General features: G+C 47.5%; 1 protein-coding gene across 1 annotated transcript in view; it reads left to right on the top strand.

Moving 5' to 3' along the window:
• LOC125448886 (zinc finger protein 256-like) overlaps positions 1-20,238 on the top strand; it is a 68,826-nt gene that overhangs the window by 14,758 nt on the left and 33,830 nt on the right. The window contains exon 3 of the mRNA XM_059641801.1: positions 12,182-13,213. Coding sequence (XP_059497784.1) covers positions 12,182-12,796 — 615 coding nt within the window. The 3' untranslated portion in view covers positions 12,797-13,213. The remainder of the gene's footprint in view (positions 1-12,181; positions 13,214-20,238) is intronic.

The following is a 20,238-nucleotide window of genomic DNA, read 5'->3' as shown; positions in this document are numbered from 1 at the left end:
GGCTCACAAGTGAATTAAAAATGATACTTCTGACTTGTAGATGATGGACAGGCTTTGGGGGATGGGAGGTCAGGAGGTGGGTGACTCACTGCATTGCATCCAGTGCATTTATATAGTGGGTCCTGTTCAATGGTAACCCCCCAGGATGTTGATGCTATGGGAATTCAGTGATAGTTCAGATGATGTGATCGGCATGTGAGAAAGGCATTGCTCACGTTCTGGTCACATAATCTGAACTATCGGCAACCTTTCTCCGCCAGCACTCCAACCCACCCCCCCCCCCAACCCACAAATTATCAAATAAATGCAGCCCCCACCACATTTCACTTCAGCTCTGATGAATAGTCATCGGGACTCGAAACGTTAGCTCTGAGGGTGTTGTATCAGAGATAGAAGGAAATGCAGATGCTGGAGAATCCAAGGTAACAAAGTGTGGAGCTGGATTGACACAGCAGGCCAGGCAGCATCTTAGGAGCAGGAAAGCTGACGTTTCAGAGGTGTCTAGACCCGAAAAGTCAGCTTTTGTGCTCGAGATGCTGCTTGGCCTGCTGTGTTCATCCAGCTCCACACTTTGTTAGCTCCAAGGATGTTGCCTGGCCCACTGTAATCTCCTGCATTTGTTGTTTTTCAGGTTAAACAATATAGCACCTTGCTACATTCGAGCAAGGCAAACTTATTCAAAACTAAATACCTATTGAAAACAGTAGAAAGTTAAAGGCAACATATTTTCCTAATCACACTACAGGCTAGATTAAACACCAAACTTCCAACCTAGTTATCACAAAGTGGCACATAATGTCCTCGTTAGTCGGAAGCTGCAAGGCTGACTTCAGCAATTTGACCTGAGAGTTCAACCCCCAGTCAGTGTCCTGGATTTTTGCTGAGGGTCTGTCGACTGGAATTGACAGGTTTACGAGCTGGGGTGTTTGATCCTGGCCCTCTGCTACCCCTTACCTCAGCGATGCAGTCTCCCTTCCCTCCCTAAATGGTAGATTCATTTCCAAGGGGAACCAGAGCCCTCGCTGTTTTATCAGTTGGGAGCTGGTTTCTTTGTAACTTCTGCTGTGAGGTCCCTGAGGTCTGTTGTCATGTGTGCATGCTGTCTTGCAGCCTTTCCAGTCCAACCCCTCACAGTCTTGGCAGTCCCTATAACGCTGAGGCTGTTCTTGTGTTTTTTTGTTACTGCAGGGTTCAGTGCTGGAACTCCAGCTGTTCACTCTGCACCCGTAATGATTTGGAACTGAATACACAGTCGCCAAATGTGCAGACGACAGTAAGCCGGGTAGCAGTGTGGGCTGCTTGGTGACTGGTACTGGCTGGCTGTGTGGGTAAATGCATGGCAAATGCAATACAAATGTGAATAAATGTGAGGTTATCCACTTCGGTGGCAAAAGCAGGAAGGCAGATTATTAGATAATAAAATGTGAGGCTGGATGAACACAGCAGGCCAAGCAGCATCTCAGGAGCACAAAAGCTGACATTTCGGGCCTAGACCCTTCATCAGAGAGGGGGATGGGGGGAGGGGGGGAGGGAACTGGAATAAATAGGGAGAGAGGGGGAGGCGGACCGAAGATGGAGAGTAAAGAAGATAGGTGGAGAGAGTGTAGGTGGGGAGGTAGGGAGGGGATAGGTCAGTCCAGGGAAGACGGACAGGTCAAGGAGGTGGGATGAGGTTAGTAGGTAGCGGGGGGTGCCGCTAGGGGTGGGAGGAAGGGATGGGTGAGAGGAAGAACCGGTTAGGGAGGCAGAGACAGGTTGGACTGGTTTTGGGATGCAGTGGGTGGGGGGGAAGAGCTGGGCTGGTTGTGTGGTGCAGTGGGGGGAGGGGATGAACTGGGCTGGTTTTGGGATGCAGTAGGGGAAGGGGAGATTTTGAAACTGGTGAAGTCCACATTGATACCATTGGGCTGCAGGGTTCCCAGGCGGAATATGAGTTGCTGTTCCTGCAACCTTCGGGTGGCATCATTGTGGCAGTGCAGGAGGCCCATGATGGACATGTCATCTAGAGAATGGGAGGGGGCGTGGAAATGGTTTGCGACTGGGAGGTGCAGTTGTTTGTTGCGAACTGAGCGGAGGTGTTCTGCAAAGCGGTCCCCAGGCCTCCGCTTGGTTTCCCCAATGTAGAGGAAGCCGCACCGGGTACAGTGGATGCAGTATACCACATTGGCAGATGTGCAGGTGAACCTCTGCTTGATGTGGAATGTCATCTTGGGGCCTGGGATGGGGGTGAGGGAGGAGGTGTGGGGACAAGTGTAGCATTTCCTGCGGTTGCAGGGGAAGGTGCCGGGTGTGGTGGGGTTGGAGGGCAGTGTGGAGCGAACAAGGGAGTCACGGAGAGAGTGGTCTCTCCGGAAAGCAGACAGGGGAGGGGATGGAAAAATGTCTTGGGTGGTGGGGTCGGATTGTAAATGGCGGAAGTGTCGGAGGATAATGCGTTGTATCCGGAGGTTGGTAGGGTGGTGTGTGAGAACGAGGGGGATCCTCTTGGGGCGGTTGTGGCGGGGGCGGGGTGTGAGGGATGTGTCGCGGGAAATGCGGGAGACGCGGTCAAGGGCGTTCTCGATCACCGTGGGGGGAAAGTTGCGGTCCTTAAAGAACTTGGACATCTGGGATGTGCGGGAGTGGAATGTCTTATCGTGGGAGCAGATGCGGCGGAGGCGGAGGAATTGGGAATAGGGGATGGAATTTTTGACACTTCTGCCATTTACAATCCGACCCCACCACCCAAGACATTTTTCCATCCCCTCCCCTGTCTGCTTTCCGGAGAGACCACTCTCTCCGTGACTCCCTTGTTCGCTCCACACTGCCCTCCAACCCCACCACACCCGGCACCTTCCCCTGCAACCGCAGGAAATGCTACACTTGTCCCCTCACCTCCTCCCTCACCCCTATCCCAGGCCCCAAGATGACATTCCACATCAAGCAGAGGTTCACCTGCACATCTGCCAATGTGGTATACTGCATCCACTGTACCCGGTGCGGCTTCCTCTACATTGGGGAAACCAAGCGGAGGCTTGGGGACCGCTTTGCAGAACACCTCCGCTCAGTTCGCAACAAACAACTGCACCTCCCAGTCGCAAACCATTTCCACTCCCCCTCCCACTCTCTTGATGACATGTCCATCCTGGGCCTCCTGCAGTGCCACAATGATGCCATCCGAAGGTTGCAGGAACAGCAACTCATATTCCGCCTGGGAACCCTGCAGCCCAATGGTATCAATGTGGACTTCACCAGTTTCAAAATCTCCCCTTCCCCTACTGCATCCCTAAACCAGCCCAGTTCATCCCCTCCCCCCACTGCACCACACAACCAGCCCAGCTCTTCCCCCCCACCCACTGCATCCCAAAACCAGTCCAACCTGTCTCTGCCTCCCTAACCGGTTCTTCCTCTCACCCATCCCTTCCTCCCACCCCAAGCCGCACCCCCCGCTACCTACTAACCTCATCCCACCTCCTTGACCTGTCCGTCTTCCCTGGACTGACCTATCCCCTCCCTACCTCCCCACCTACACTCTCTCCACCTATCTTTTTTACTCTCCATCTTCGGTCCGCCTCCCCCCCTCTCCCTATTTATTCCAGTTCTCTCCCCCCATCCCCCTCTCTGATGAAGGGTCTAGGCCCGAAACGTCAGCTTTTGTGCTCCTGAGAAGCTGCTGGGCCTGCTGTGTTCATCCAGCCTCACATTTTATTATCTTGGAGTCTCCAGCATCTGCAGTTCCCATTATCTCTAAGGCAGATTATTATCTGAATGGTGGCAGTTGAGGAAAGGGTGAGGCGCAACGAGACCTGGGAATCATGGTGGAACAGTCGCTGAGGGTTGGCATGCAGATGCAACAGGCACTGAGGAAAGCTTCATCGCGAAAGGAATCTGAGTATTGGAGTACGGATGTCTTGTTGCAGTTATACTGGGCCTTGGTGAGGCCACACCTTGAGTATCGCATGCAAATGTGTGAGGAGACAATGGCCTAGTGGTACTATTGCTCGATTATTAATTCAGAGACCTAGATAGCGTTCTGAGGACCCGGGTTTGAATCCTGCCACAGCAGGTGGTGCAATTTGAATTCAGTAAAATATCTGGAATTAAAAATCTAATGATGACCACAAATCCATTGTCGATTGTCAGGAAAAACCCAGCTGGTTCAGTAATGTCCTTTGAGGAAGGAAGCTGCCATCCTTACCCGGTCTGGCTGACGTGTAACTCCAGACCCACAGCAATATGGTTGACTCTCAACTGCCCTCTGGGCAATTAGGGATGGGCAATAAATGCTGGCCTAGCCAGTGATGCCCTCATCCCGTGAATGAATAAAGGAAATAAAAATGGTTTTAGTTTCCTAGTTTAAGGAAGGACATCCTTGTTACTGAGGGAGTCCGGCAAAGGTTCACCAGGCCGATTCCCAAAATGGCAGGATTGCCATGTGGAGAAAGACTGCGTCAATCGAGCTTGGAGTCACTGGTTCTCATAGATATGTAAAAAACCCTGATGGAAGTGGATAGACTAGATGTGGGAAGAATGTTCCTGGTGCTGGGGAAGCCCAGAATTAGAAATCTCAGCCTTAGAATAAAGGGGTAAGCCATTCAGGCCTGAGATGAAGAAGAACTTCTTCACTCGGACAGTTGTGAACCTGTGGAATTCTCTCCCACAGGAAGCTGCTGTTACATATATTCAAGAAGAAGCTGGACGTGGCCCTTGTGGCTAAAGGGATCAAGGGGTGTGGGGTGAAAGCAGGAATGGGATACTGAGATTGCATGGTCTGCCATACAGACTCGAAGGGCTGAAGAGCGATCTCCTGCACCTATTTTCTATGTTTCTATCTAATTGCATGTGACAGTGCTGAAACGATGCAGGGTACAACAGCACTGAACCCCGCAGTACCCCACTCGTGACTGCCTGCTACTCGAAAATTAATTCCAGGTTGGATATTACTCAACACTTCGAGCACCCCTGGTTTGAAATTTGCTGGATCAATGGACGATTTGGAATAACACCAACAATAACAGAGCTCTTTAACAGAGCACAACTTAACTTCTCTTTAAAAGAATGAGCAGACACGTGGCTCCCACCAACACTCAGCGTTAGTACAGTTTTATTCAGTGAACTTTTTGAAGCAAAATTGAAATACTTTCTTCAAATAAGGAGCTCTGCAAAATAAAAGACTGTGTCTCCTTCACCCACCCGAGCACTGTAGTGATTTTCTCAAGTGGCACGGTCTTTGTTTGCTCTTAACAACAGGGTGGCATAGTGGCTCAGAGGTTAGTGCTGCTGCCTCATGGTGCCAGGGACCTGGGTTTGATCCCACCCTCGGGTGACTGTGCAGAGTTTGCACATTCTCCCGCAGTCCAGAGATGTGTAGGCTAGAGTTGATTGGCCATCCTAAACTGTCTGTAGTATTCAGAGGTGTGCAAGCTCAGTGGGTTAGCTGTGGGAAATACAGGGTTACAGGAAGTGGGTATGGGTCTGAGCGGGGTGCTCTTTGGAGGGTCAGTGTGGACTTGTTGGGCCAAATGGCCTGTTAGGGATTCTGTGAACTAGCTCTCGATTTTGTCCTCCCTGGATTTTGGGATGAGATGGGAAGCTTGGAGTGAGACTTGATTCATTATCTGAAGTATTAGTTCCTCTTTCATTCAACCAGTTGAAAATTTATGGTTTGTTTCTCTCTTTCCAACTCTCTGGTTCTCCCTCTCACTTCAGCGTTCAGAACTCAACATCGATTTAAGCAACTTCACACCATGAACATATTATTTGATATTATCCCGCTTCTCCCTCCAGCCCACTGTCTTGTTTGCATACGCGGGGCTGTTAGCAGAGTTGACATATTTTCTGCTATTAACTCCGGCCATTAACCTTCTGCATCACTCCTCCACCATTAAAAACCCATTGTTTTTCAGCAACATTTCAATTCTAAAGTGCAGTTACCACTGGATTTGAAATGGTAACTTTTTTTCTCCAACAAGGCAGAATTTCTCCAGCATTTCTGTTTTTGTTTCATATTCCCAGCATCCACAGTATTTCGCTTTTATTTATAAATCCATTTGTAGTTTTCTGTTGACCTCTTCACAACTTAAATTGTTTTTTTTAAAATCTCACTTTATGTTAGCAACATGTTTAGCAATCATTCCTTCTGTACCCTTATCCAAGTAATGCAGCCTCACAGCACCAGGGACCCAGGTTCGATTCCAGCCTCGAGCAACTGTCTGTGTGGAGTTTACACATTCTCTTCCCGTGTCTGCGTGGGTTTCCTCCGGGTGCTCCGGTTTCCTCCCACAGTCCAAAGATGTGCAGGCTAGGTGGATCGGCCATGCTAAATTGCCCATCGTGTTCAGGAGTGTGTGGGTTATAGGGGGATGGGTCTGGGTGGGATGCTGCAAGGGGCGGTGTGGACTTGTTGGGCTGAAGGGCCTGTTTCCACACCGTAGGGAATCTAATCTAAAAATTGTAAACAGCTTAAGTCGCAGAACCAGTCCCTATTGCACATCACCCATTTCACCATGCCCAGCGTAAGTCACCCATCTATGCAGTTTCCTGTTTGCCAGACAATTGTTCAACCATGCCTTTATGTTAACCCTGTGTGCCACAGGCCTTTATTTCCTCCAGTCATTTCTGTCGCACCCCATCAAATGTCTTAGGCAAAACACAGTACAGTATATATCCACTGCTCCCCCCTGATCAGCACTTTACATCTTCAAAGATCTCCAATAAATTTGTTAAAAAATTTACCTTTCACTAAAACATGCTGACTCTGGCTAATTACCAAAATAAACTAAATATATTTTACGTGGAAAATAGGAGAGGGAGTAGGCTATTTGGCCTGATGAGCTGGCTCTGCCATTCTATATAACCATGAACTCTGTTCCCTTTTTTGCCCCACACCCTTTTAACCCTTTATGCAAAGAGCTGTATCTGACTCCTACTTGAAAACAATGTTTTGGCCTCAACCGCTTTCTGTGACAGAGAATTCCTCAGGTCGCCACTCTCTGGGTGATCTCTTCATCTCAATCCTCAATGGCTTTCCCCACATCCCCAGATTCTGACCCATCCTGCTCATGGACTCTGTCCTGGAACATCTTTCCTGCATTTGCCCTGTGCAGCCCTGTTAGAATTTTACAGGTTTCTATGGGATCCCGTCTCATTTTTCAAACTCTGGTGATTACAGTCCTAGCCAACCCAGCTTCTCTTCACATTGCCAGTCTTTCCAAATTCCAAATACACTCTTCCGTGATCCAAATATGAAACTGGGTTTTCGCAGCGAGGATCGGAAAAGGAGATCAGAAAGAACATAATGCCGCTTCTTCAGTCAGAATGAACACAGTCTGGTTCTGGATCTGAAATCTCAGGTTCTTGAGTAGATTTGTATCTCGGGTTGTGGATGCTGTGGTTGGTTCGCTTGTTGAGTTGGTTCTTTAGCTCGCATGGCTTGTTGTGTTTCCTCTGATGCCGTTGGTCTTCAGTGTGGATTCTAGTGTGGCTAGGAATTCTGTCCTGTTAGCATCTCTGTGGTTGTAGTTGAGTTCGTGTATTAGAACAGCTTTCTCTGTGTCTGTTAGTGTCCTGTCTGAGTGGTTTCTTACCCAAGGGTCTGATCTTTGGTTGTTTTGGTGGGTTAGTTTGGTTAGTTTTCTTTGTAAGATCTGCCTTTTCTTGGTTCTTGTTATTTGTTGACTGATGTTAATGGCTCTTTCAAGTCTGTTGTCCACCGTAGGTTGGTTGCATCTAGGAATAGGTTTTTGTGGCGCATAGTTTCCCTGTTATCTCTGTGGCGCCGGTTGTGTGCGTTGTTAATCGTTACCCTGCGAACTATCGAACAGCTCAGCCAGCGAATCATACAAGGGTCTAGGCCCGAAACGTCAGCTTTCCAGCTCCTCTGATGCTGCTTGGCCTGCTGTGTTCATCCAGCTCCACACCTTGTTATCGCAGCAGAAATAACACGTCCCTGCAATCAATTGTGGACTCACTGATGCCTCAGCAGGCTGAAGGAATAAGTAAACACCGTCCGAGAGTCTGAACAGGTGAACGGCCTCTCCTGGGTGTGAACCCACTGGTGTGTCACCAGGGCGGTTGAATAGGTGAATCCCTTCCCGCACACCAAGCAGGTGAATGGCCTGTCCCTGGCGTGACTGCGTCCATGAACCTCCAGCTCGGATGCGGCTTTGAATCCTTTCTGACGTGCCTCAAATTTCCACGGTTTCCCCATTCTCACGCTGTCCTCAGGACTGATGAACAGTTGAAAACTCATCCACAAACAGGTCTGTCCCTGTGAGGAATGGTGCATTTTGTTCCTCTTGGGCTGTGTGCGTGTGTGTACCGGTGCTTTTCCAGATGATGTTTTAAAACCTTCTGCACCAGCAAACAATCATCCTACCAGACGCAAACGCTGGTGATATTTTAGTCCTGACAAATCAAGTGACTCAGATCTTGAAAATCCTGTCAGCAAAACATTCCCTTCAAATATCCCGGAAAATGCGATTCCAAACGTCATAATTATCATTGCAGGATAGAAATTCAGAACAGATGAATCCAGTCTCTGTGCAATGTTCTTTCCTCCTTTATTCCCTAAAAGCTGTAAACCTCCATCCCACACACTCTTACTCTACAGTACATAATACACACCATCTGCATTTGGATACTGCAGTTGCATAGCTATCAACAAATCCATACACATCTCTACCTGAAATAGGAGCTAGATTGGTCAATTGGTCGACTGAACCTGTTGAGCCATGCAAAAATATTATGGCTGATCTCGTGTCAGACTCCAGTTACCTTCCTATACTCCATAAGCCTCTTCAAACATTTTTCTAATGCAGCCTTCAATACACTCAATGACTCTGTCCACTGCTCCCTGGACAAATGTCAATGAGGGTAACACACAGACTCTGAGTCTGTCTCCGACCTGGCGCTGACTGAAGCAGAGACAGGGAGACAGTGGCGGAGAGGAGTTTGTGGGAGCTGGAGGTGAGACAGTGGTACTGGATGTAAACAGAATGACACCAACTACAAAGGAAGGAGATGGTGCCTGGAATGAAGGAGGATAACATGCAGCAGCGTGTGTGCCCCCTGAGGGTGTGCACTGATGCTGGTCCCTGGTCTATCCTGTGCAAAGTGCTGTCCTTCCAAACGGGAGTGGGACAGTCTCCTGCTGGGTATCCACTGTTCCAGGGGAGGGCTGAGGGACTGCGCGTGTGCAGGGCCGGGCGGTGGCGTCACAAACGGCCTGGCCTCAGTAAACCAATGGAAAACTCTGGAGGACTGGAAGGCTTCTGGTCCTCCAGCCAATCAGTGCTCCCCTGTTATCCGAATGCGGAAGTTGGACACGCTGAAGCTGCCCATTGCTGCTGCTCCTCTCTCTCTCTGAGTGAAGATTGAGCTCCCCCGCCACCCCCAGGCTGCAACGTCCTCCAACATCTGTGAGCACAGCACTCCTTTCCATTTCTTCTCCCGTTCTGCGGTTTAAGTGTTGTATTGCAGCAACTGGAGGGAAAGGGACTGAATTTCAGGGAGGGGGCAGACTCTGGAAAAGGTTGGTCCTGGTATCTCTGTGTTCAAGACATTGACCTCCTTTACTCCCTCAGTTTGACACGTTTATTTGTCTGGCTCGAAGCAGTGGTTTATCGCGAAATGGCCCACATTTGCAAATGACACGGAACAGAGATATGTCGGGGGCTGTTCCAGTGTACATATTAATTCCCTTAATGCAGTATAACAAAGTGTGGAGCTGGATGAACACAGCAGGCCAAGCAGCATCTCAGGAGCACAAAAGCTGACATTTCGGGCCTAGACCCTTCATCAGAGAGCTTAGGGTCTAGCAGAGAGTCTAGGCCCGAAACGTCAGCTTTTGTGCTCCTAAGATGCTGCTTGGCCTGCTGTGTTCATCCAGCTCCACATTTTGTTATCTTGGATTCTCCAGCATCTGCAGTTCCCATTATCACTCTTAATGCAGTGTCAGTTTTTAAAATTCATTCTCAAGTTAAGGGCATCGCTAGCTAGGCCAGCATTTATTGCCCATCCCCAATTGCCCAGAAGGCAGTTAAGAGTCAACCACATTGCCTGTGGGATCTGGAGGTATTCTTTGGTCAGACCAGATAAGGATGGCAGATTCCTTCCTTAAAGAACATTAGTGAACCAGATGGTTTTTTTCTGACAATCGCCAATGGATTGTCATCATTAGACTCTTAATTCTAGATATTTATCGAATTCCAATTCCACCATCTGTCATTGCACGATTCAAGGGCCCAAACATACCTTCCAGGTGAAACAACACTTCACCTGCACTTCCCAGAATCTAGTCTCCTGCATCCGCTGCTCACAATGTAGTCTCCTCCACACTGGGGAAATGAAGCGTAGACTTGGTGACCACTTCACAGAACATCTACATTCTGCTCGCAAAGAAGACTCTGAAGTACCCGTTGCTGCCACTTCAATGCCCCACCCTGCTCCCTGGCCAACATCTCTGTCTCCAGCTTGCCATAGTGTTCCAGTGAAGCCCAATGCAAGCTGGACAAACAACACCTCTTTTTCCGCTTGGGGACCCTACAACCCTCCAGACTCAATATTGAGTTCAATAATTTTAGGGCCTAAACTCTCCCATGTCCCAGCCCCCACCCCCCACACCAGGCCTCGTCACCACACAGCCTGCCATTACACACCCCCTGTTGTTAGTCACTAACAGTCTCCATTGACAACTACTCACCCTCCCAGACTGACCGTGAGCAACTCCTTCGTCTGTCCAACTGTCTTTCTCTCTCTTTGGGTTCTATCCTGTTGTTTACTCCGTACCCCACCCACCCAACTTCCTATTTGCTGCATGTAAACTGACGTTTTCCCCAGCTTCCATCAGTTCTGAGGAAGGGTCACCAGACCCGAAACATTAACTCTGTTTTTTCCTTCACAGATGCTGCCAGACCTGCTGAGCTTTTCCAGCAACTTCTGTTTTTGTTCCAATGCAGGATTCAAATCTGGTTCCCCAGAACATTACCTCAGTCTCTGGATTAACAGTCCAGTGATAATGCCACGAGGCCATCGCCCCTCCCTGTGCTGAATTAAATTTACTATTAATTTTAGTTTTGCAATATCATACTGTAAGAACAACATACATTTCTTGTTTAGCAGCTTCTATACATGCTGGTTCTCTATAGCACATCCCAGACAGTCCCGTTCTCCCTTTATATCCCTGTGGCACCAAGAGTTTATTTCCTCCAAATGCTTATCCAGTTTCATGTGGAAATCACTTCATTTCCACCATCCTCACAGGCAGAGAGTTCCAGGAATGATTGCTCTCTACCCCAATTAAAAAAAACCCTTTGTCACATGACCTCTGTATTTCTCATCAAGTAACATAGTGCAGCATGTTGCAGTATATTTTAATCTCATTAATGGTTACCTATCTATGTAATAGTTGTGTATACATCTAATGGTCGCATACAGCCTGCATGGAATTTTATTTCTGTCTAAGATAGGAAGAAGTGAGTATGGGCCCTTCAATTTGAATGAATCAGCTCCTTCGGGAGATTGGGGAGGGAGGTGGAATATTTAAGTACAGCAGAGTGAGAACAAGGAAGAATATGTGGGATAGAGCAATACAGCTTTTAGGGAATCAAAGAGGATATAGATGTTACCAAACTGTTCTGAATTTCTACCCTGTACTGACATTGTTGACTTTTGTAATCACCTTATACAGGGTATCAAAACAGGGAGGATTTGCAGCCAGAAATCTCAAACAAAGCGCCGCACATGACATTGGGACTTGTGCACTTCTAGTGGAAGTTATGTGGGTGCAGACCCGATGGACTGAAGGGCCTTTTCTGTGCTGTATGAATCTGTGAAGCATCAGCTGGTTTGTGGGGACCTGAATATCTGGGATCTGTGAAGCTGGAAGAGGAATGTTTGTTTTGTCTGATTCAAAAGACCTTACATGTGGAAAAGCACACTTGCTCACACACACACACACACACACACACACACACGGTCCTGAGTGGAAGGAGTCTTGAGTGTTGAAGGAGTTTTAACCAGACGGAGAAAACATTGTTCCGTTCAGAGCAGTGAGAGAGAGACTGTACCTGCATCCTGTGTTTGTGATCAAGGCTTCCACTGATTGTCAAACCCGGGCAGACACAAGGACACCCGCACCATGGAGAAACCATGGAAATGTGGGGACTGCGGGAAGGGATTCAGATTCCCGTCCGTGCTGGAGATTCATCGGCGCAGTCACACGGGGGAGAGGCCGTTCACCTGTTCCGTGTGCGGGAAGCGGTTCCCTCACTCGTCTGCCCTGCTGACCCACCAGCGGGTTCACACCAGGGAGAGGCCGTTCGCCTGCTCCACCTGCGGGAAGGGCTTCACCCATTCGTCCGCCCTGCTGACCCACCAGCGGGTCCACACCGGGGAGAGGCCGTTCGCCTGCTCGGTGTGCGGGAAGGGATTCTCTCAGTCGTCCAACCTGCTGTCACACCGACGGGTTCACACCCGTGAGAGGCCGTTCCCGTGCTCCGTGTGCGGCAAGGAGTTCAGTCAGTCTTCACACCTGCTGTCGCACCGGCGGGTCCACACGGGGGAGAGGCCGTACTCCTGCTCCGAGTGCGGGAAGGGATTCACCGACTCGTCCACGCTGCAGAAGCACCGCCGGGTCCACACCGGGGAGCGTTCTTTCACCTGCTCCGTGTGCGGGAAGGGCTTCAATCAGTCATGCAACCTACTGAGACACCAGACGGTTCACACCGGGGAGAGGCTGTTCACCTGCCCTGTCTGCGGGAAGGGATTCACTCAGTCCTCCACCCTGCTGAGACACAAAGGCAGTCACACTAAGTAGAGGCTTTTAATGCCCTGACTGCGCGGCTGCCAACTGTGTCCACTGAGCTTAAGTGTATGCAAGTGGAGGGTGCTGCTGCTGGGAGGGTCAGTGCAGTACATGCTTGCTGACAGGGAGTGGAGTCAGGAGGCACATGCCTGTCGTGTTGGGCCCCGTGAATAAACTCAGACCACGTCAAGACTGGCTCCAGTTTGGCTGTCAACATGCCAAGTGGGGAACGGGAACGTGTTCATCTAATGTCGAAGGTTGCAAAGAAAGGAGAACAACCTTACTTCTGACAGAGCCTTACTTCGGTATGAAATGGCTTTTGTGAGAAATGATCGAACGTACTTGGAAATTATCGAGGTCTGAGCCCACACATCCAAGGTGGAGGGGGAACGTGGGCACCGATTCCGTCCCTACCAAGGGGGAAACAAGGTATGGCCTCGGCATTGGCACTTCCTGATGACGTTAAAACCAGAACTCTTGGATTTTGGAAGCTGATGAAAGTTTGGATCTTCTGTTCTGGATCAGGAAAGATGATCTGAACATTGATGAGGGGTCTTTTCTGATGAGGGGTCGAGGCCCAAAATGTCAGCTTTTGTGCTCCTGAGATGCTGCTTGGCCTGTTGTGTTCATCCAGCTCCACACTTTGTTATCCCATGATCTGGACATTGGACACTTTATCATTTGTTTCATTGGCTGAGAATGTTTTTCCCCAAACTGAATCTCTGCAGAGAAATACATTTTTTTGTTAATTCTGTGTGTGTTGTGTGCATGCGGGATTACTTAAAAGAGCAAACATTTTTTTCCAATTCTGCATTTTTTGGTTGTGCCAAAGCAATACTATTCTGTTTATTAAAGATACCTGATTGAATAAAAAGATGCATCAACGTTTAATATATTGAAAGCATATGATTGGCTTTATTGTGAACCAGGTGAATCAACTTTATGCTGTGCCTGCTGATAGGGGACTGACAAAGAGACAATATACTTTTCCTGTCTCCATAAGATATAGGAGCAGAATCAGGCCATCAGGTCTGCTCTGCCATTCGATCATGGCCAATGTGTTTCTCAAACCCTGTTCTCCTGCCTCTTCTCCATAACCTTTGATCCTATTACCCATCAAGAACACAGCAGGCCAAGCAGCATCTTAGGAGCACAAAAGCTGACGTTTCAGGCCTAGACCCTTCATCAGAAAAGACCCCTCATCAATGTTCAGATCATCTTTCCTGATCCAGAACAGAAGATCCAAACTTTCATCTGTGTCCAAATGAGGGGCATCTAGCTCCCAAAATCTCTGCCTTAAATACACTCAATGACTCGACCTCCACAGCCCTCTGGCTGAAGAAATTCCTTCTCCTCACTGTTCCATTCAATCTGAGGCTGTGCCTCAGTCATAACAGTTTGAGAAAACATAAAAGAAACACCATTAATTTTACAGTAGGCCGCAATAATTGTGTATGTTATCCCTTCCAATTTACTCCTTACTTCCCTCAAGAGTTTTTGTCCAAGAGATGGGAATATTGGAATTATTCACTCCTGCTGGAGCTTAATTATGTCACGGTCGTCTGGGGAACTTTCCTCAGCTCCACCTATTCGCAGAGGTAAAAAGGCCCAATACCTGACCCTTGACGACATGCTCACTTCCTTGCTCTGATTCTGTTTGCAAGACTTTTAAGCTTGTCTCCTTGTTGCATTCTTTTACACACTGGAGCTTCTTGTAAATTCACTAAATTCAAACGACATGCAATACAATCCTCTGTTCCGTGCAAGATTTGAACTGAGATTGAGCCTCACGCATCTTTGGTGTGGTTAGTGATGATAAATTAGTATTTTATTCTGCTTATAATAAAGGCTGTCACTGTTTATTTGGACTACCCTCTCTGGGTCACAAGCAACACAAATTAAACTAAGACCTCTCCCAATAAATGCACAGATAAAACAGAGAGCCCCCTAAAATTCACTTGAATTCTTCTAAGTATTCCAACTATTCCTTGGGTTGCAAGACTCCTTTTGGGATACTTTCATCAATTTTTTTTTTGCGAAATGAACCTCCAATTTTCCTTCTCGGACCTCAAAGCGTATTTACTTCTCAGTTCAAGCCTAGGGCCTCATCCACATTCTTGCTTACTGGTTTACGAGGAACACCCTGGTTCCTGACAGTATCCGTGCTCACAGCTTGTTCACTGGCCCTAAACCCACACTTCCTGCTGACTGACTCAGTTGCAAACTGCCTTGTGCTGGTGGAAAAAAGAAATCCATAATGGGGTTGTGCGTTATTAGAATCTACTTACTAATGCCTCTGAAACAACAAAGGTTCCTTTTTAGCTGGAATTTTAAGAACCTAAAAAATAGAAGCAGAAGTAGGCCTCTGACCCATCAAGCAGCTCAGTACATTCAGCCAGATAGCCTCAACTGCTTCACTGGGCAAGGAATTCCACAGATAAATTAACCCAGGCTTGAGTGGTTTGTGTTTAGATCAGAGCTGTGTTTGCCAATTTCTCAAATGAATATTTCTGTCCACCTACATATAAAAGATTTGCAATCCCGAAGTAAACAATTTCCCACAAATATACAAATTATGAAACTAGACATGCAGCAGGCATCAGGCCGGTGATGACCAAATGACTCCTCGTGGGGTCTATGAGCCTTGAGTGCAATTAGATTTAGGAGCGCAAGCTCAACTGCGAAAGCAACAATAAAGACAGCATTTTGCTGGGCCTGCTGTGTTCATCCAGCCTCACATTTTATTATAAAGAAAGCACTGATGGGCCTCCTCTGTGTGTTTCGTTTTTGACACATAAATCCCCCATAACATTCTGTGGCCCAGCAGCTGTAATTCGTGCAGAGAACTGTGATATTGGGAAGTCATTGTCGAGGTTGTACAGGACATTGGTGAAGTCTCTTCTGGAGTACTATATTCAGTTCTGCTTGCACTGCTAAAGGAAGGATATTATTAAGGTAGGGAGGGTTCAGAAGAGATTTTCAGGGTATGGAGGGTTTGAGTTGGAAAAGCTTTCTTTATTGGAGCATAGGAGGTTGAGAAGTGACCATAGAGAGGTTTACAAAATCATGAGAGGTATAGATAGGTTAATGATAGATGTCTTTCCCCTAGGATGGGGGCTTTCAAGACTAGGGGGCACATTTTTGAAGCGAGAGGAGAGACATTTAAAGAAGGCATGAGGGCGATTGTTTTACATAGAGGGTGGAATGAACTGGCAGAGGAAGTGATGGATGTGGTTACAGTTAAAGACGTTTGGTTAGGTGTATGAATAGGAAAGGTTTGGAGGGATATGGGCCAGAAGCAGGCAGGAGGGACTCATTTAGTTTGGGATTATGGTCGGCATGGACTCGGTGGACTGAAGGGTCTGTTTCTGTGCTGAATGATTCTATATGGTTTGGCAGAAGGGACAGGGGGAGCAAAACACACTTGGTGGCACAGATCTAAAGAGTGAGTAGGATAGAGGGCTTCAGGTACAGACACGAGTGAAGGTGGCAGGACATGGAGAGCGAGGAATTAGCAAAGTTTATGGGATCTTGGCTTCAGAAATAGAGGGGTTGAGGACAACAGCAGGGAATTTTGCTGAGGTTTGCATTAACAAACTGGATGAAGGAAACGAGGGCATTGTGCTAAGTTTGCAGATGATGCACAGGTACGTGGATGGAAGGTAATGTTGAGGAAGCTGGGAGGCTGCCAAAGGACTTGGACATGCTAGGCATAAAAAGGGGCAGATGGAATACAACATGGGAAAGTGTGAGGTAATGCACTTTGGTAGAAAAATAGAGGTGCAGACTATTTTCTAAAAAGTTTCTAAAAGGGGAAATGCTTTCAAACTTGGCAGTCCTAGTTCAGGATTTTCTTAACATTAACATGCAGGTTCAGTTAGCAGTTAAGAAGGCAATGTAACATTAGCATTCATTTCAAGAGTTGCTAGAGTGCTAGAGCAGTCTTGATGCTGTATAAAGCTCTGGTCAGGCTGCATTTTGAATACTGTGAGCAATTTTGGGACTCTGCATCTGCAGAAATGTGTGCTGGAGTTAGACAGAGTCCAGAGAAGGGTTATGAGAATGATACAGGAGATGAAGGGATTGTTATATAAGGACTCTGGGTCTGTATGTAATGGAGTTTAGAAGGATGAAGAGTGACCTGATTGAAATTTACAGAATACAGAGAGCCCTCTGTAGAATAGACACAGAAGAAGATGTTTCTGACAGCAGGAGAGAACAAGACCCAAGGTAACAGTCTCAGAGTGAAGGGACAACCTGTTAGAACTGAGATGAGGAGGAATTCCTTCAGCCAGAATTTGGTTAATTGATGGAACTTGTTACTGTAGAGGGCTGTGGAGGCCAATTGAGACATTGAGTGTATATACAACAGGTTCTTGATTGGTGGGGAAGGCAGGAGAATTATATTGAGAAACACATCAGCAATGATTAAATGGTGGATCAGACTCGATGGGCTGGATGGCATAATTTGCTCCTATATCTGACCTGACCTGTAAATCAGAAATACAAACTGAAATTGCTGGAAAACCTCAGCGGATATGGCAGTTAGGTGGAGAGACTGGATCAACTGGAATTCAGAGAATCTCTGGGCCAGAGAAGGTGGCCATTCGGCCGTGAGGCCATGCTGGCTGTCTGTAGAATAAATCAGTCAGTCCCCTCACCCCATTCTATCTCATGGCCTTGCAAGGTTAAATATCTCAATGACACATCCAATTTCCTCTTGTAATCAATCATCGCCTGGCCTTCCACACCCTCATAGGGAGTGAGTTCCAGATCATTACGATTCACTGTGTAAGAATATCCTGCCTTTCATTCCCCCACATTCTCTTGTCTGGAACCTTAAATCTATGAACCCTCATCCTTGTATGATTAGTGAATGGGAGCAGCTTTTTAACTACCTGTTTGGTGTCAACCTCTTGAATTCTTGTACAGTTTCACCAAATTGGTCCTCAGTGTCCCCTGTTCCCAATACCCGCTCGGCATCTGAAACAGAGGACAAGCGAAGAAAATATGTTCCTATCTGGAGCAAAACTCACTTGTTTGATTTCTGTTTCGAAGATGTTCCGAATGTATCATTTTGTTCGGTGCATGAACTGGAATAACCGCCCTCAGGAGTAGTCAGGTTGAGCATAGCAATCTGGTGTCCACCTACATTCTCGTGACATTGTGGCCGGGACAAATAAATGTTAACCCTTGCATTGGAGGTATCTGCATCCTTTGTCCATGAACTTTGCATTGAAGTGAAGCCCACTTGACCTGACCGCCTCTTCACTACCTGAAAGATCAGGACTGTACGGGGGGTCGGGGTGCAAACTAAAAATGTCAGAGAGTCACACAGCACAGAAACAGACAAAGCAATAGTATCAAGGCAAACATCCCTTTGAATGTTTAACAAGTCCACCTGAAAGTTGATATGTTTCATGGTATTGCAACACTGCTGAGTGACTTTTTATTTGGGAGGCCAAAACAAACCCAATTTCACGATGATTCTGCGCAGGAGAGTAGGTGCTGGACCCACGCAGCTCCCCTACAGAAAGAGCCGGGCGTGAAATGATTAATGTGGCCTGTGAAATCGTCAAGACAATGACGCGTATTCCCAGGAGGAACTGATTTCCAAAGATCAGGAGAGAATTCAGCCCATGGGAAATGGTCAGAAAGGTAGGGAGATCGTTGAAAGGGACATAAATATATATTGGGGATAGAAAATATATTGGGATATAAAAAATTATATTGGGCTGACAAGTGGCAAAAAGTAACATTCGTGCCACATAAATGCCAGGCTATAACCATCACCAATAAGAGACAATCTAACCACTGCCTCCTTGGCATTCAATGGTGTTACCATCACCGAATCCCCCACTATCAAAAATCTGGGAGCTATCATTGACCAGAAACTTCGACTGAACTCATGACATAAATATATATACAAGAGCAGGTCAGAAACTGGGAACCTCCTGACTCCCCAAAACCCTGCTCCACCATTGACAAGGCACAAGTCAGGAGTGTGATGGAACACTCCCCACTTGCCTGGATGGGTGCAGTTCCAACAACACTCAAGAAGTTTGACACCATCCAGGACAAAGCAGCCTGTTTGATTGGCATTGCATCCACAAACATCCGCTCCCTCCCCCACCGACGCTCACCAGCAGCAGTGTGTACCATCTACAAGATGCACTACAGAAGCTCACCAAGACTCCTTAGGCAGCACCTTCCAAATGTCTCAGATCGTTTTTTTGGGACCCTTAAGGGAGACGGGGTGCTTTCCCAAGTCATGGTTCACATTGGCACCCACGACATAGGTAGGAAAAGGGATAGGGATGTCAGGCAGAAATTCAAGGAGGTGGGGTGGAAGCCTAGAGCTAGAACAAACAGAGATGTTATCTCTGGTTTGTTACCCGTGCCACGTGCTAGCGAGGTGAGGAAAAGGGAGCTACAGGGATGGTGCAGGAGGGAGGGATTCAGATACCTGGATAATTGGGGCTCATTCTAGGGTAGGTGGGACCTCTACAAATGGGATGGTCTACACCTGAACCAGAGGGGTACTAATATCCTGGGGGCGGGGGGGGGGGGGGGAATATTTGCTAATGCTCTTTGGGAGGGTTTAAATTAATTGAGCAGTGGAATGGGAATGTGAATTGTAGCAACAGTGTACAGGAGGTTGAGAGTAGTGAGGTTATGAATAAGGTTTCAAGGTCACAGGAATGTACCGGCAGGCACGAAGGTGGTTTGAAGTGTGTCTACTTAAATGCCAGGAACATCCGGAATAAGGTGGGTGAACTTGCAGCATGGGTTAGTACCTGGGACTTCGATGTTGTGGCCATTTCGGAGACATGGATAGAGCAGGGACAGGAATGGTTGTTGCAGGTTCTGGGATTTAGATGTTTCAGTAAGAACAGAGAAGATGGTAAAAGGGGTGGAGGTGTGGCATTGTTAGCCAAAGACAGTATTACAGTGGCAGAAACAACGTTTGGTGAGGACTCGTCTACTGAGGTAGTATGGGCTGAGGTTAGAAACAGGAAAGGAGAGGTCACCCTGTTGGGAGTTTTCTATAGGCCTCCGAATAGTTCCAGATGTGTAGAGGAAAGGATAGCAAAGATGATTCTGGATAGGAGCGAAAGTACCAGGATAGTTGTCAGGGGGGGCTTTAACTTTCCAAATATTGACTGGAGACGCTATAGTTCAAGTACTTTAGGTGGGTCAGTTTTTGTCCAATTGTGCAGGAGGGCTTCCTGACACAGCATGTAGATAGGCCAACAAGGGGCGAAGCCACATTAGATTTGGTACTGGGTAATGAGCCCGGCCAGTGTTAGATTTGGAAGTAGGTGAGCACTTTGGTGATAGCGATCACAATTCTGTTATGTTTACTTTAGTGATGGAAAGGGATAGGTGTATACCACTGGGCAAGAATTATAGCTGGGGGAAAGGCAATTACGATGAGATTAGGCAAGATTTAG

Source organism: Stegostoma tigrinum, chromosome 43 (genome assembly GCF_030684315.1).
Source record: "Stegostoma tigrinum isolate sSteTig4 chromosome 43, sSteTig4.hap1, whole genome shotgun sequence".
NCBI lineage: Eukaryota > Metazoa > Chordata > Chondrichthyes > Orectolobiformes > Stegostomatidae > Stegostoma > Stegostoma tigrinum.
Note: the sequence above shows the minus strand (reverse complement) of the source record. Positions and strands in the feature narration are given on the sequence as shown.